Here is a 19424-nt window from a genome sequence, read left to right as displayed (position 1 = left end):
AATATATTTTACTTAAATTCGTAATAAATTAAAATCCTTTAAATAATTTTCTAGAAACGGCATTATGTTAAAATCTCGTACGAGTTTTATTTGTTGTTTGTCCTATTTACAGATTTCTATATTGCACGTGACTTCTTACCTGTAACAGAATGTACATAGAAGGACTTCCAATGCACGAGTTAATAGACGGACGATGTCCATATCCACTGTCTGTTAACGTCAGGATACATCTTTCGACTCGTTTTTTTACTCCTCAAATATACATCCAACAGTGAATAACACAAAACTAACACCTGTTGAATGCGTTGTCGCTTCGAGTGTCGACAAGTCGACAAAAACCACGCCTGTATGACGTAACATAAATTGCGTCCATTAAATGGACCGCTGATCGATTACGTGAGTTGAGTGCATGACGTCACGGTTCAATTAAGACGACGGATAGGAAAAGAAGTGAAAAAGCAATGCTTGATTTCTGTTTGCATGAAATAATGTTAAACAAGTCGCCGTTCTGTTGATTAAGTTTATAACAAATTTTAAGGATTTTAGCAAACTTTTTTCTACCGAATTTTATCGCGTCGGGTCAACGTCTTCATCATGGCTGACCTATCTGTTAGAGAGACCGAGGCCCGTTGACTGAGAAATAAAATAATGGTGGGTGGCACAGTCGAGGAGTGACACAGGTGACGACCCATCAATGTATTCTTTCAACTTCCTGTAAGCGGTTGTGCAATTTCGCTATTGTCCCATACCTGCTCAAGCCCGCATGAAGTGGAACCCCTTGATTCACAAGATTGGCGTGACAACTTAGATCAGCTCGTTTATAATATAGGCTATGAACATAGTACAGGTTATTTTTCCTTTCCTTTTTTAAAGTTAAGCATAAATTTTAAACGCAACATTAGCCGTAAGTGATTATTTTGGGAACGACAATTTTTCTTCTTTCCTAACAAACGCTTTCAGAATAGCTATGTTGATGAATACTTTATTTTTTAAATGTTAAATTGGATCTTTTTCCCTTCACTGTTCTTCCAATTTGTTAGTCTGTAAAGCTTAATTGTCGCCATTTCAAAAACTGAATTAAGGTTATCTAGCAAAACTGATTTATAGAGTATTAACTTGCTTATATCTAACTGTAAGCTTATATTATAGAAGTTTTAAATAAAAAAATGATACTGTGTAAGCCTATTTCCTTTATTATTTAAAATTTATTATGAGACTGAAGTTCATTTAATATTTGAGAGAAAAATAGTTTTATTAGATTGGTGATGTTTTGATAGAAAATATTTAGTTATTAATTAAGGTGGCCTAACATCGTACGTTATATCGAAACCCTTCATTCACCGTAACATTAACAGAATAAACATATATACTGTATATATAAAAATGCTAACGGAAGTATAAAATATATTTCCATTATAATTTAGTATTAATTCATTCAGCACGTTAAAACAAAATCGTTGAACCAGACTAGAAGGAAACGAGTTTTACTCTTCTTCAGTAGTAAGAGGTAAACATATTAAAGATCACGGCACACAAATGTCTCGTCTAAATGAAATTATGCATGTGAATGCACGAATGTAAGTTTAAAGTTTTCCTTACGCTAAACTATAATGATAAAATATATTTCAATTCGATATTTAAAAAAATATATTTAATTTATTTCTTTTAATTAAAAGACCTAATTTTAATTGTCGATAAATCTTTGATTTCACTTTCAATTAAGTGTCTTAGGAAGAGATCTATTAAAATAAATATAAAAATGTAATTTTATTTTTTGAAGTTAACTATAAAAATATAATAGTTTTTCATTTATATTTTTTTGTTATACGAGAGATGCGTTATTTATACATTTATTTATAATTTGAAAAACTTCGTATAAAATCGACATTAGTTATTGAATAATTATAATTTCGCAAAATGTGTAAATTTTGCTTATCCGAACAACGCTAATAGATATAAGTCAATGATACAAATGCAAATTAATTTCATTTAAATCGATTCTATATAATTTACTTAATTTGACTCATCTATTATATCTCTCTCTATTAATAGGGGAAAGTTAATTATTAACTGTAATTGAAAGCATTTAACAATTAATCACAGAAAATGTAAAATGAAGTAACAACAAAAAATATAGAACACGAACAATAATTATATTGATATTAACTGAAATTAATTTTAATTTGATATGTATACAATTTTTTTTTTACTTTGAATGTGCAATATTTTTAAAAACGAAGTAAAATGTATTAAATCATTAAATCTAAAATTTTATAATTCGTAAATATTTATACATTTTCCCGCAATTAAAATTTTTGTTTAAGGTAAAATATATTTAAAATATTTTGACATTAATTATTATTTTAGAAACATTTATTTAGTCTACATTTTATATTAATTTATAAATTCAGATATAAGCAGAAAACAAAGATAAACATTCAAGGTTTCATTTTAGGCCAAGAAATTCCAAGTAAAAATTACATTAATATCAAAAATTAGAACCTTTTCTGATTTATAAAAATTTGATTTTTACTTCCTGTACAATTAAAATGAATAAATTACGAGAAATTAATGTTAAACCGAATATATGAAATATAATATAAATCAATATTTAAATTACTATTCCAATTTTTTAACAGTGTGATCAAATTTTGATTGTGTTAAATTTGGGATGCAACGTAATCATTACAACCTCGTTCATAATTCCACGAACCATAATTACTTTAAAATAATTTTATAAAATTATATACACCTACAATTTAAAAAGCCATAATAAACTTTTCCATCAATCATTTTATTCAATACAACTGCTTAAATTTGTTGCTACTGCTCGAAACTTTTGAATTATTACCAAGTTAATTTCTCGAAAATTATAGTAGTAAATTTAAAATATTTCTAACAATTAGCATTGCTAGAAATTATGAAATACATCATTCTCAGAACAGGAGATAAGTAGGTCTAAAACGTGCTGTAGTTAAGGAACGAAAGAAATGTGAAATCTACAGCGTGTAACTCCACCCAGTTACCATTATGCAATGCGTTAAAAAAAAATATATATTTTTACTGGACGTTGAATAAAATGTTGCATTTATTTTTGTTTTAATCTGGTAGATTTTAACTTTTTTCCTCTTATTTATTTATTTTAAAAACAGGTTTGACAAATTCTATCAAATTTTACTTGTTTTTCATCAAATTGAATTGTCACGTAAAGAAACAATTCGATAAATACATAATGGATTCGGATTCCGAGAGTAAATAATATTGATGAAAATTTATGAAGATTTTAATAAATAATGAATTGAACTGTTTCGAAAGTATTTCATTTTTGTAAGATTATTATTATTATTTGAATGTGTTGAAATGTTTATTATTTCTACTGTCGATATATAGCGTTAAAAATAGAAGTTTGCCTTAAAGAAATTTATTATTTATATAAATCTAACCTAAGAGACTGTTTAATATTTAATTTAATTCTCTATTTATATAATTCGATCCGAAACTGTTTTCAAACAGTTAGTTAATCTAACATTTACAGCGTGATTCAGATGATATTTGATGTCAGTTAAAATTTACGTAAGCAAAATCACTGAACAAACTTTCTACTATGTATGTAGATAAACTATCAGCAAGTAAATATAGAAACAAAGATTTAAATTCTATTTTATATTACATATTAAAACTGTAACGTATAGGCCTATACAGTACATTTCAAATGATGCATGTGAATTTTCGAATCATTAAACGGAAATAATTTTCATTTATTAACATATAATTTATAATAAATTTTTTGTTTACTTTAAATTCGATCAATTGAATTACACACACACACAAATCAAACATTTCAATCTTGTAAATAATTTCTAAATATATATTAAATTAAAATCTCAAATTGTTAAATCTTAGATTAACAATTCAGTTCTAAATCTAATATTAAAACTCCGATTATGAATTAAATACACAATATAGTTGGATTGTCATCTAATGATTTTAAAAACCAACAAATACTTATGATATATGTTTAGAAAATATAGTAAAATAAATATGATATTATGGTAAGATTGCTTTTACATCAAAGACAGACCAAAACTGACAGACAAAATGAATTTATTTAGTTTCTGACGTGGTTAACTTCAGCGCTTAATCATCAGTTTTTTCATAACGATCAGAAATATCTGAAAACGAGCATTGAGCAACGAGCAACGAGCATACCGGAAAGAAGGTTGGAATAATCATTCCGAGAATAAAACAAACACTCATGTTTGATCCAAATTTTCAAGAAATTGTGTAAAGGTCATTAGAGCGCATATTACGAAATAACAATATCATTTTTTGAAGACGGATTATTAGTTCATGAACAACTTTGACGTTATGACAATGTATTTCCGATACAAAGACATGCCGATTGGCCGCGCAAGTTTATTTCTTAGACTATCCGAAACACTTCCAATGTCTTTAGAATTACTAAATTTACAGAACTCGTCAACGTCTTTCTGACTGTGACATCAAATCAACAACAAATGATTTTACGGTTTCATCAATTCACCGAAGTTAATTTTATACATAATAATCTTCATATTCAAATCAAACTCTTTTATATTTATAGAACCGACAGCGAACAAGGAATTTGTACTTACGCTATTTAATATTTTTGATAAAAACACAAGGTTCTGAAAACTTCGAAAATACGAACGGATGGTAAGGACGACAACCTTTTTTGGGGGGGTTTGTTTTAAAATACTCTAAACCTTCGATTCTTCTCGTAGAAATTATATAAAGAATCTACTATAAAAACGAGTCACAAAGACCAACAACAACAACGATAATCCGACCGATTAAAAAGAATTATTTATACTTCTATAATAATTCGACAAGAACTGGCTGAGACTTCAGTATGAGTAATTTGTCTAGTTTCGTATTTTTAAAAAATGCTTTAAACTTAGCAAACTTAAAAGAAAAATAAAGACCAAAGAATTTTTCAGATTCACGGAAAACTTCCGATGTCGATTCGAAATAATCATTTTGCTTTAGTGACTTGAATACTTAAATGATTGTCAAAAGTTAATTATAAAAATTAAGAATCCTGATAGGCAGATGCATCGAGCTTTCATCCATTTTATTTCGAGTATTTCTCTTTGGAGAGTTATTCCTAAAGTCGCCGATTTGCTGCGAGCATCCTCTTTCCCGAAACATCTAAAATTTTCGAAGCAGAAGTTATTATAACTGACAAACTGTCATTTATGCTTTTATTTCAAAATTATCAAAAGTGTCAGGTCGAGACGACTTTACAAATTACTCAAATGAAATGTGTTTAGTACAGTGCTTATCACTGTAGAATAAATATTTGTCGAATTGACTGTATGATAAAGTAGTGTATAGATAATTTTTCTTATTTTCCGTAGAGAAATAAATTGTATCATACTTAGATTAAATTAACATGTTATTTCTTTTCTTTTTACTTTTAGATTAATTTCTGTTCTTCCTGAAATTAAATAATGGATAACCTACAGTACTGTTTGTTTAAAACTCTCTACAATTACTTTTATATAAATAATATTAAAAATCAAATTATACATACGAATAATTTTATAAAACAAATATTTACAAGCAGATCGAAATTTTCCTATCTTTATAAAATATAAAAATTATGTTCTCAATTATCAAAATTAAATTATAAAAACTAAATTAAATTAATTTTAATTTATTGGTTCCATAATTTCAGTTTAATAACCAATTTTAATCATTTGCTTTTTATTACGCTTTTTGATGATTAAATTATTTTAAAACCATCAAATAACTGCTTAAAACATTAAAATCGAATAAAATTCAAAATACTTTCGAAAATCCGCCAACAAATTTTAAGCCAATTGAAGTTTAAACAATCTTAGAGCTTCATTTCAACCAAGAAAACACATTTATAAATTTTTTAAAAAATTAAAATTCAGTGAAGCTATTTATTAAGAATTAAAAAAAGGTATTTTATCTTGACATTAAATTAATATTTACGGTATTAAAATAGTTACAACAGACAAGAATAAAGCTGAAATATAATTGACAAACTTTGACGTCATAAAAATTAAGAAAACTGATTACTCGAAGGCCAGTATAAACAAAATTGCATTTGTTAGCATTCAAAAAACGTTATAATTGTATTTTACCGAACAATTTTATCTAAATGAATTGTGAAAGTGATAAAATATAATTATACCTAAAGAAATTTCACATAGCCAAATTTAAATGTCTTGTTTTTTTAGGATATGAAGGAAGTAGTTTTCATTTAAAACAGAAAAAGTCAGAAAAGAGAACTCATTATTTATTGAAAGATAATTGGATAATTTTTAGAATTTTTGTAGATCTACGAATAGTTTATAATGCGACTGGTTGTGTTATCGACCGTGCAGTCAAGATAAATGATTATAATAATTACTAGTATTTCAAACAATTCACTTTAGTTCTATTACAAATAATTAAAAATTATAACTACGTATTGTAAGTATAATTTTAAAATATTAACTTATATAATATAAAAAGAAAACTGTACTTGTTATTTCCGATTCGATTTTTTCTTCTAAATTCGTATTGAAAATAACTGGAGGCAAATGGAATGCCGTATTTGCAAATTTATATAAATTCACGTACAGGCGCATTTATTTAAATCTTGTTTTCATCTTGCCAATAAAATTATTCCGATGGAGATTTTATAAAATCTCATATATATTGCTTTTTTTTTTATTTTTAAAAGTTTTTCAAGTACAAAATACATATTCACGAAACTAGCTAAGATGCGTTTGGCCGCAGTTTTTGAATAATCTAAAAAGCACGAGTTGAAGCATGCGTTAAAAAAAAAAAAAAAAAAAAAAAAAAAAAAAAAAAAAAAAAAAAAAAAAAAAAAATTTGAAAACAAATTAACTTTTTCTATTTCGAACAAATTAAATTTCGTAAATGTAAACAAAGGAAAAACATTTAACTTTAGCATTAAAATATTTAAATTTGAGAATAATATTTTTATTCTTATGATTTAAATATTGAAAACGGGGGAATTTTTTTCTTTTAAATATATAATGCATTTTTATGTATCATTTAAAATTTTTTTTTCTACATCGAAATGCTTATAAATAGGTCTGTATCAGTAAATCTACATAGTTCTATTATAGAAAGCGAATACAGTAAATGTGTGTGATCTAGTTACAATTTTTTGCACATTATGTATATGAACTGTATAAGTAACATTTGGACAATTAAAACAATTTTCATTTATTCTATATTCTAAGCATAGATATATAATTTATATCTATGCTTATATATATATATATAATTTTAATTTAACAAAAAGTTCTTTTAGTATTTGCAATTCTTTTTCGTTTTAAACAATAAAACAAAAACTGGCAGTTCTTGTTTTCTAGGACATTACATTCGTGCAATTTACGTATAACTTCGTGATATCGAATCTGGAAATTACACCGACCTTATTTAAATAGGGATAAGCGGAAACGGAAAGGAGATTTCGATTCTTCAATATGACTTGAATCGTGCAGCAAACATATCGCGTGATTTTCTATTTAACACGTCAATGACTTCCGGAAGTTTGGAAAAGAAACTTTGAATTGAAATACGAAATGATAATTTATTTTCCAGAAACGAAATAATGTTGCTAAGATGAAACGACAATCAAAGAATTTTTAAAATCAACATTAACGAGTCATTTAATCGTTAATTATGACCGTAAGATAAACAAAACGAAGTTTTTATATATAAGCCGGTGGAAGAGAAATCGGAAAGAAATTTCTGCATAAAATTATTTTTGTAGATAAATCTAATGAGTGTTATATAAAAAAAAATTATTTTTGTATAAGTTACAAATATTAATTCATATAATATTACTATCACATAATATTAATATTAATGAAATTATTACATTAATAAAACAGAAAAAAACTTTCGTTATTAAGTTATATAAAGACAATTTAGTGCATTATTTTTAATAGTTTTAATATAATAAATATTTTGATAAAAATATCGAACGTTTTTATTAATAAAATAGCATATATGTAAGTGTTATTTAATTCCACTGTAATAATGAATATTAAAAATAAAATTAAACTATTTAACTTAAAAAATCCATTTTTCATTTCCAAAATTTATTCGAAATTCCATTTTAACAATATGGATTTACATTTATAAATTTAATTTTTTTTTCATACTGTAAAATTTAAAAAAAAAAAAAAAAACGAAAACTGAAAAGAACTCGAATTTTTTCCTTTTTAGAAACTTACGTTTAAATCCATTTATGAAGAGCAACTATTGTTTATTGTTTCTCGTAAAGCAGATTGTAATTTATTATAATTATGAATATTACAACCTATAATGGTTTTTATCTAATAAGCTTTATATGATTAAAGGCATAAAAGCTTATATTTTAAATACAGTTTAAATTTGTGTCTTTGTTTTCGCACACTGATTAAAAAACTCGTCGACTTAGTTTTAAGTAATTGTTTTGTAGATTTAAATAAAGTTTGCTCTCATTCAAACTTTTCTAAGTTAGATAAATAATGTAAAAAATTTCAAATTTGTTCTAATATTTGATATATTTTTTTCTGACTATTTGAAAAAAACTTGATAACATTTCACAAGTAAAAAATTTCAAACCTCTTATACCAATTCTGATCTGAAAAAGATTTACTAATTTAGAATTTATCAATTTAAATAAAATACGATAAATTCTTAAAAGAAAATAAATCAATTTTCGAATCTCGAGAAAAATTTACCAATAAACTTTCTTTAGATTCGAGGAAATCATCTATGGTAATAAATACTTCTCGTCTTTCTTGAACTTTGCCGGAACCTTCACCGCAATATAAATAAAATGAATAATCAAAGATAGACATGATCCGTCCTTGACAGCGGAAGTTACGAAACCAGTATATACACAACACAGTTATTATTATTGTGATTATACAGAGTTAATGCCAACGGTTTTGAAATTTTTACTAAAGCTATTTTTTTTTTTTTTTTAAAATAAAGAAACCCACTAAATTTCTAAAATCAATAAAAGCAAAAGCAACTTAACATTGTCAATAATCGGTATATTTCTTAGAAAATTATAGGAAAAGAAAAATAGAAGTATTGATAATTTGGATGCTATCATACACAATAAAGGCTAACCTCGTTCAAACAATAAAACGGAAACGAGATTGTAAAGATGTTTAGATGATACAGAAAACTGTTCATTTAAAATAGGAATAAAATGAGTTAGATTCAAATAATGCGATAACTGTAATAAAGCCGAACAAAAAGAATAATGCAACGGAATATTATCGCTTACCACACAATCTCTATTATAATTTTGACTGAAATCTTTGAACATTTAGATAATAAGCAAGACCAGAAAGGAGGAAGTTGCTATTGAATAAAAGCGATAGATAAGTCTTAATTTTATAAAAACAAATGTACAATTGTTCGGTATAATACAGATTATTCGATACAAAAACACTTTAAATGATATTCATTAAATATATAAATAGAACATTGCTTTAAGTGATCAGTTTTATACGCAAGACTAAGTTTTTAATTATTCTCGAAGAAAATTATTTTTAAATTAATATCTAATTTTCATTAAGATAATATTTATTCTTAGAATTGTTTATATCAGGGATCTCCAAACTTTGACTATTGATCCCCCCTCAAGAATTTCTCTACCTTTATCCATCTACCCTCTAAATTTGCTAATACAGTTGATAATAAATCTAGTGAGACATGACGTTTTCATATAAAGGTCTCTACGGTGTACGAATTTACAACATACGAACTGTTGTATACATAAACCATTAGACTAAATTTTTTAATGAACCGTTTTCAATCGACCCCCTACTAATTTTCGACCACTTTGGCATCCTTGGTTTAGATGAACAACTACAAATCAAATCTTTAAATATTCAAAACAAAGTTCAGACCACTATAAATATCTTCAAATATAATCAATATTATGTTATTACTACGAATGCAATCTTAAAACACCATACAATGCACACAATGCATCGAGATAAGTTACTTTATCTAAAAACAATGCATTATAATACCACAAATCGGTTGTCGGGATCCCATATACTGTACTGTACATATCAATATAATACATAATACATAGCTGGTAGACTATTCACATCCGGGTTTAATTCATAATGGGAAAAAATGAATTCAGTTCATGTTGAAGTACTTATGCTCAGCAAGCGGAAATGATATAACAAGACTTATGAAAATTATTAAATACTCCTTGGACGTCTGAAAATAAGTAGAATTAATAATGCTATTTTAAAAATTTTAATTATAAACGTATCCAATACATACATATTTTAACATATAATTAAAAGATTACACATGTATTATATTCAATAAGACGTTTTAATACTGCATCTTTTGAATGTCTAAACCTTCTCTTACTTAGTAGAAAGTTCTCATTTACTATTATAATAAATAATGATAGAAAAACTGAATTCATTACGTATAAATCAAATATCACTCTACATTATAATTGAAGATGCAAAGTTTTGTTCGAAATTAAAGATTAATTCTCAATATATTCGTACGAAACTGGGTTGCTACAATTAACTCATTTCTATGGCAACAGATTTGTTGATAGAAGGCAGTTCTTAATTTTTTTTGCAACTTTCTATACTTTGATATATAATGAATTTTTATATAACTTTTTTAAAATTTAAAGAAACGCTTTTATTGATCATGTTTTTCGAGATTGGAGGTAAGGGTGGTGGGAGTTAGGCCATCAACCATATACATCACTACAGTGTATTTATACACACGTCATGATTAAATTCTACATTTGGTTGTGTTTATTGAGTTTCGGAGTGGGGAGAATGTGGGGGTAAAACCAACTCCCTAAGACATTAAAATGCATTGTCATCGGACTTAGAAGGCCGAAACTTTGAGAACATTCATCCGATTCTAAGATGAGTAATTTGAGTTGCAAGATTTGAGGCCACGATAGAAAGCAAATTAGATAAGTGTTTAAAAATTAGTGTTTTAAATTCGCAAAGCCACAGTTTTATGATTAAGAAATTAAATTTTGTAAAAATAAATTTAACACTGTTAATAGATATATATTGAGATTTTTGCATTAGATGTAATTATTAACACACATGTAAACAATTTAGGTATTTAAAATATTATACAAGTATTTGTTAGATTACACCCAGCAACTATAACAAATGGACATCTGAATACGATAGTATTTCCTCCACAATTTACATTTTTAAATTATTGCAAATTAAATCTAATTCTGATTATAGATATAAAATCAAAAATTGTGTGTATTGAATAGTTAGAGATGAAAAATCATTGTGTTGTATATAAAAATTAAATTCGACATTAGACTAGTAGTCGGTAGCTATATAAATTAACAACAGACCACTTAATATTTAACGCACAAAATGTAAATTATAAAGAGTATTCATTTTATAAAAGGATTTAACAAAATGAAATTAATGAAGAATAAACGATTAAGAATAGTTATTTAATTCCTTATTAATAAATTATTACCTACGGAATCTTAAAAATCGTCAATCTAATCTAACATTAAAACTAATTTATTTATTCTGTATATTTCTATTTTATGTGGTTAATTCAAATACAGTAAAAAAGTGACAAATTTTTTAATAGCGGATGTTAATTTCTAATTATCCTCTAGGAATAAAAGTATTAAGGAAGTAAATTTTAAGAGTACATGTACTGTATTACAAAGACAGACGTAAAAACACTATCTAAATCTACATCACTGCTACAATATCTCGAGTATTATCTATAACAGATAAATGCCATCAAGGAAATTTTGTTTATATAACTTAATACAAGTGTTTTCGGTTTAGTGGTCATTTAGAAAATATCTAACTGTATAACGATGTCGCGTCGCAATGCACTTACGACCAAAGCTTGATGAAAGAAGCCAAGCGATAAACATTGGATAGTTACTGAAGACATACATATGTGAATTTTATAAAGAAAAACTACGTAAACTCAAAAGCATAAATGAAAAAACACAAGATTCACTTTAAACAAATGTTAAGTACTGCAGAATTTATTATAGGCCTATTTTTATACAATAAGCAAGCTACAATAAAATAAATTTATCGTAACAATTTCATTAATAGTAGTAAACTGTGTACCTAAAGAATAAATCATTCAAGTTTTTTTTTTTTTTTTTTTTTTTTTAACGAGAAACTATGTGGAAGTCTCAGGATTTATTGGTAAGTTATTAGATAAATCTTGAAAATGTCGATGAAATTCTATTAACGCCAATTCTCACAAATGTCGCATTTCGTACTACTATAAAAATAAAATTCTTTCCAGTACACTATATATATTTATTTAAATAAATTTTTCAAACGGCTTGAAGCATTAAGAAACTGAACATATCATTTGTAAATAATGATGCAAATTAGAAGCAATTTAAGAAATAAAAACAGCTTGTTAAAAAGTTTGTCTAAGGAAGTAACAAAAAGTCATACGAGAACAAGTTATACTAATTAAATGGTATGTTCAATCATAAAAACTATGTCGTTAACATAATACAATAGACCAGTATTAGTATCATCGAAATAATAGAGATTCATTTATCATCATTCATTAATTCAATATTGGATAAACACGTAACGATTAAAATATTGCATCATAGTTAAAGATTTTGTACAACAGATTTCAGAGAAAAATTTGGGATGATTTTTATGGAAATTATTATTATTATTATTTTTTTTTGTGCAGAAGGCCGTATTTATCAGTAGATCTTAGACGGAGATAAATTTGTAGTTCATTTCCTTCTACATTATAATGATAAACAAGTCTTTCCACAGAAATTAAGTTAAAAATTTATTTAAAATGATAACTTCATTTTCCATAAACGTTGCCATATATTGCAAGGAATATACTCAAGTTAAAATTACAAATGTATTTTTATTCATTTAAAAAATATATAATGTAAAGTTTTCTTTTTAAAATTTAACATTCTTATTAAATTTCGGAAATATTTTTGTTAACGTAAAATTTAAGATCTCATTGACCATTATATAACGAAGATAAAATTATTACAAGTAAAACTATGAATGAATTTATACTGGTTATAAATTGTATAACTGAACTTACAAGGTATAAATTTATAGTTTTTGATATTAATTGATAGAATAAGGATTTGACAATTACAAACATTGAATTTTTTTCACTGGCGGAAAAATTTGACATTTACAGTAAATATCTAGATAAGCGATGTCAAACCGTGACCCGTCCGACGATTTCAAGTACCAGCATTAAGTTAAATGTTCAGGAAGTGTTAGGTTTTTATAAACTATGCAGTATTAAAAATTTATCGAAAAATTTTTTAATACACAGTTCGAAAGCAAGGTCCTAAAGTTGTGGTGGAAAGTCTTAAAGACTACTAATTACGAACGTTAGACAGAAAAATTATAACAGATTTCTCCTTAAAACGAAATATTGGGTTCCATTATAATTACATTATTATTTTATTTTTATTTATTTACTTTAAATCTACTTCATAAAAATAACAAGTTAATAAAATTCGTGAGCATGTTTTGTTTATTTTTTTAAATACTGGAATTAAATATTGACCCACCGTCTGAAAGGTTGGCCATCGCCGATCTAGTTCATACAACAATACATTCTCCAATGCGAAATAAATGTACGAAAGGTGAATGACCTAACTTTTTCTAACCATTAATAATTGTGTTACTTAAATCTTTTTTAAAACAATGATTTTATCATTAATCATATTGAATTATGAATTTATAGTTTCGCAATATCTGCTTAAATACTCCCGTTCCTTATTAATGAAAAATCGGCAATTTCATAAACAGAATTTTGATTTGTCTGTTCGTGTAATTATGTCATTTAATTTTAACAGAGCGTAAACTGTATAAAACCAGTGGTTTACAATATCGCAGATAAACACCATCCTCCAGTAAAAGTATACCTTTTTTTATAATACAGTTGGTTTTTCTGCTACAACACAAGAAAAATTGCGGTAATTTAAAATCGATTTGTATATTTTAAGAATGACAATTTTCATTTTATGAGGAATAAATAGTGGGTCGGCATTTTAAAAAAAATTGTTTAAATGCAATATAAAATTAGATGAAGGATTTTTGTAGTTGAATTTTGAAATAAAAATAAATTATTAAAATCAAGGCTACCTTTTAACATTTCTTTACCAATAAAACTTTTATTTTTAACCTCGTTTAAAAAGACCTTAATTCACTTTTTTTCCATTCGAGGTCTTTGCTCTTTATTTACGATTTCCGAATGAATATAAATAAATTAAATAAACCGTATATCATCACTATTAAATATATACCGTCAACGTATCAACGTACTATCCAATTCAAATTAAAATATAACGAACGAGTAATTAAATACTTGAAATTTTAGATAACAGATCGAATTTAGAGAGAGAGAGAGTGCAATTTACACAACCTGTTTTTCTTTTAATAAGACCTACATAAACAATTTTAAAATAAACATTAAAATTTTAATTACTAGCGAATTTATTTTTGAAAACCACTTCCTAATTAACTTGATAAGCTGAAAACATTCGATTTAAAAATATTTTATTAAATTTATATTCAAATGAACTAAGTTTAATATATACAAAAAAACATTATAGAGATATTTAATATAATATAGTATATAGTAACTAATATATATCAATTCAAAAGTTTCTATATAATTAAAAACAAATGTACAGTACCTTACTAATATCAAATATGTCCCTTCATTCTATATTAACGCTTTATTTTTAAGTCGCGTTTTAAAAATAAATCGATTTAAAAAACAGCAACGAGTTGCTCAACTTTCCCGGCAACATTTAAAATTTGTGGTGGTGCCATCTGTTACATTTTATTTAAAACTATATTTTTAACTATTATAAAACGACAAAAAGCTTAATTTTGAAAGAAGGAATGACAAAAAAAATTGTGAATGCTAATAACGAGTAAAGTCGTCATTAAGTCCTACCCTATTGAAGATACAATACCCCCTTTATCTCCCCACCCCCTCGACCTTTAACCACCAAAATTTAATAGCATTAATAATTTCAGAAATTTTTGACAAAAAGCGCAGGAGTTATTAAGCTTCAAACAGGGTAACCAAAATCGTGCCTTACACTAACAACCATACATACAGAAATTATTCCCTTTTTTTTTTTTTTTTTTTTGCATTTCTCGAACGTTTCAATGTGTCCTGAGTCCAAAAATGTAAAAATCTTGGGGGAGGGGTCAGTTTTTGCCTGATCGCATACTTTCCTTCTGTTATATATGACACCCAAGAACGTAAAAATTAAAAAAAAAACATTTCAATTATAATTGATCAGTTTTATTGCATCGTGAATCAATTACAGAATTCTTAATAATATGAACAGATCTGCTGTTTTAATTAACTATTGCAAGTTGAATCTACGTATATACCGATTTTGATTATGCAGTCAAACATTTAAATAAAGCTTGCGTTTAATTAAATAAACCTGCAATAACAGCATTTTTACATTTAGCCTAATAAAAACAGTGTTATCATTTAATCATACAATTTAAACCCTAATATAAATCAAACCTGCATATATATCTCTTATTTGTTGTGAAATTATAAAATATGTAAATTATAATGCTGGAATTAAAAAAAAAATAATAATAATAAAATGAGTACGTAAGCGTGAAACAAGAAACTTCGATATTAACAGTTTTAATAAAGCAGCTCAGTGTTTCTAGTAACAAATTTAAGTAAAAATCGTCTTCACGAATATGACTCAATACATATTTAATGCGAATTTATTGTAATGATCATTTATATTTTCATATAATTAACATATGATGTATAAATGTTTTCGAAAAACCAACCAAGCAATCTAAATCAAAATTCAGTTATTCTGAAGATGTATAAACTGACTAAAATTGTAGATAAATTTTATAATTATTATGCAGAAAGACTAAATATGAATGGAAGGACCATTAAAAAAAGTTAATATTTTAGGCATTATAATTTATAATAGAAACACGAAAAACAGGCAGACCGTTACCATATTTCGTCAATTTTGTTTATTTTTCACTTATTTCATCATAGATGTCAACAGAAAAAAACAAAAACACCTGTTCAAAAATTATTATTTATTCAAAATGTCATTATAATTTTGTATAAGAACTAAACTTGCGTATTGTCAGCGAAATCCGCAAAAGGTTATTAATGTTTCCTAGAAAACTTTACGGACCGATTTGTTAAAAATGTATTATCTATACTTCTGCACAATTTTAAATATTTCGTCAAAATATATTGTTTATATCCATAATTAATAAGCCGAATATCTGGGTATTATGTGACCTCTCGGTTTCTCAGCAAAGTGATTGTTTTCTACTTTGAGGAAAGTTATCCATACAATTCATTAGTTCGTTGCTGTAGTCAAAACTGACCGGATACTTCCCATTATAATTATCCTATTAATAATTAATGTCCACGTTGACAAAATATATAATAAATAAACTAAATAAAGACAGTAAGGCAATAATAATTAATGACCGGATACTTATTTATTTTCCCTTTACCCATGCCCACAAATAAAAAAGACGTATAAAGCCAGATTGGTAACGTAAAAAATAATTTTCAAAACAAAAATAATGTAAAAAGTGAACTAGTACGAAAAACAAACGTTTTACCTTTAAACTAAACAATCATAATGTAGAAAAAACACTCTGAATTGCTGAAAGTAATTGTTTAAAAAATACGAAATGAAAACAACTATTATAATTATTAAAAATAAAGTGACTTAATACAACAGTGGAATGTATGAATGAATCTGAATTTACAATAAATTGTCAAGAAACCTAACAAAGAAATCTAAAGGTAAAAATTTCTACTCGATTAAGGAAAACTCGTGTAATCTATTTACAGAATTCTTATTAAAGAAAAATCACTTGAACAAAAAAAAAAAAAAACCTGCTTCACGTAATGATCGATTTAATTTTGAAAATCGTGTGTTTGAATTCGATAGTCGTAAAATAAAAATTTAATTTCAAACGAAAACCAAATCGGTAAGAAACGAAAGAATCTTTCGAAGTAAAGAAATTCTCTTTATTAATTAATATAAGAAAAATCCATTAAGTACGTTTTCCTATAAAAAAAATTTAAAAAATTCCTTAGAATAATATGAATTATGTACTTAATACCATTATTATTAGAAAATAATTTTTATTAAATAATTGTGTATATATAAGATTATTATATACTTATTATGCTGTTATATATTTATACAAGATTATATACTTATGTTTTATGAAAGTGATATTCTAATTACAGATGAATTATGCGAAAGACAATTTAAAATATTATAAAATGTATGTAATTCGATTTAATAGAATTTTTTTCCAATTTCAAAAATTCTGTTACTATCAAAAGAAACGATTTATTAATAGAAACCGCGGTTTAAAAATGTGTGGCATTTCAATCTTAAAATACTTTAACTTTTTATACACGTTTTAGAAAGTGCGATTTTGCTATTTATCAATCGATATTCAACATTTGTATGTAAATATTATAAAAATTAAAATAAATATCACATAATAAAATAAATATTTGAATTTTTATATAACCGTTTTTGTTTTTAAAACACTTAGTTCATCGGATTATATTTAAAATCCCGCAGTTTAATATTACGTTATTTTAGAAATGGAAAAATCCATATTTATCTTTTAAATGTGAGTAAAATCTGTCTAATAATTTATGATCCATGTTATAGTTATGCCCAAAAGACTAATATAAGATTAAATTTAAAATTATTATTATAAACGAATAGTATTTTGAAATTAAAATTCTATAATAATTTACTTAAAATGCTTACATTTAATATTCGTTTTTACCCTAATTAACCCATCCTTTTTTTATATCAAGTAATTCAAAATGTGGAACGTTCACGAGTTGTATTTCGACAATGTAACCGTTCCTAAAACGTGTTGGTGATCTCGAAGGTTATTTCCAAACATGGGATCGTTCCAAATCACGTTCCCTTCAAAGATTTCTGTTTCTTCTGAAACATTGAATAGATGTCAAGGATATCGAAACGAACTTTTGTCAACTTAATCCAGGGCCAGCCAAGCAAAATCTCCAAGTAATAAATAAAAGCCCAATACGTTAACTTATTGAATGTTCAATTAGATTTCAATCTAATTACAACTAATTTGGAATTATACGATAGTAAACATTAAAATATAAGGCAATACCCAAACTTATCGGGATGGATGTAATAATACAAGACCGCAGTAAAATCGTGAACGAATTATTTTCATGTAAAATAATTCAAGCATTAATTACAAAGACTTATTTAATAATTTTAAAATTTATTTAAACCGTTGAAGAAGAGAATTGTGACCTTGCCAATCGTTAACCAACGCGACAACCGAATAAATTAAAGTAGGCCTATTTTTCGAAATCTCTCGTTTAATTTTAATCTGCTTAAAAATCATAAAATTAATAATTACGATAATGTCGTTAATGTCGCAATTATTAATTTCGTTAGTTATACCAATTTATAACGTAATGAATCTAAATTTTAACCGTTAAGAAACTGTGTGACGTTATCTAAGTAAAACTGGTTTTAGGAAGTATAGGTGTGCGTGTTTTATTTTGAAGGGCAATTAACCACGTATAATATAAAATAATTGTTGTAAAACATAAAATTATCTTCCGGATGTTTATACTCTGATAAATATTTTAAGCGATTTTAATAATAGTAAAAGGAAAAACCGGTGTTTAGAAATGTTTACTTCAATCTTTCCGGTAATGTCGAAACAAACATTTATAATAGCTGCAGTGGTATAAATTCTCAAACGTGAAATCCGTTAAAAATATTTCGCAGAATAAATCTACTTCGGAAAATAATATAGGATATAAAACTGGATTTTATATCCTGTTTCATAACAAGATAAACTCGTAAATCTATAAAGTTCGCAACGATTTCAATTTCCCTCCCACGTAGGATATCATTATTAAAAAAAAGTGTGTTTCTAATCTCCGTAATATTAAGAAAATGATTCTTAAGTTTAATTAATTTTAATAACTTGATTTTGATTATCTTATATAAATTTAAAGCCTAAAGACTAATTCTTATGTATTCAAAATCATATTTATAGTGTATTATATCATGTCCTTTTGTTTTATACGATAAATTAATTCATTTTGCCATTAACTACACTATTTACGGTAATTTCATTAATATAATTTGCATTTCAATTGAATTTTCGTGAAGTTGTATAGGTTCATTATTATTGAAGATTGATATTGAAAATGTTATTATATAAAGGGGCAGTCAAATGAAAACGAGACAGACTATATAACGAGCGTGGTGCATAAGTTGGTAACGCAGGTAGGTGTGTGTATAG

At 25.8% G+C, this 19424-nt stretch overlaps 1 protein-coding gene across 2 annotated transcripts in view; it reads right to left on the bottom strand.

The window, feature by feature from the left end:
- Positions 1-19424, bottom strand: part of LOC136969662 (MOB kinase activator 2-like) — a 65228-nt gene that overhangs the window by 26108 nt on the left and 19696 nt on the right. The window contains exon 1 of one of the 2 annotated variants that reach the window (XM_067263972.1): positions 140-1009. The exons of the other annotated variant lie outside the window; for it this stretch is intronic. Within the exon in view, the coding sequence (XP_067120073.1) occupies positions 140-201 (62 nt within the window). The 5' untranslated portion in view covers positions 202-1009. Of the gene's footprint in view, positions 1-139; positions 1010-19424 lie in introns of those variants that run through there. 2 annotated transcript variants of the gene reach the window in all.

Source organism: Centruroides vittatus, unplaced genomic scaffold (assembly GCF_030686945.1).
Source record: "Centruroides vittatus isolate TY-2023 unplaced genomic scaffold, ASM3068694v2 contig_10, whole genome shotgun sequence".
Classification (NCBI taxonomy): Eukaryota; Metazoa; Arthropoda; class Arachnida; order Scorpiones; family Buthidae; genus Centruroides; species Centruroides vittatus.
The sequence above is the reverse complement of the archived record's forward strand: the minus strand, read 5'-3'. Positions and strand labels throughout refer to the sequence as shown.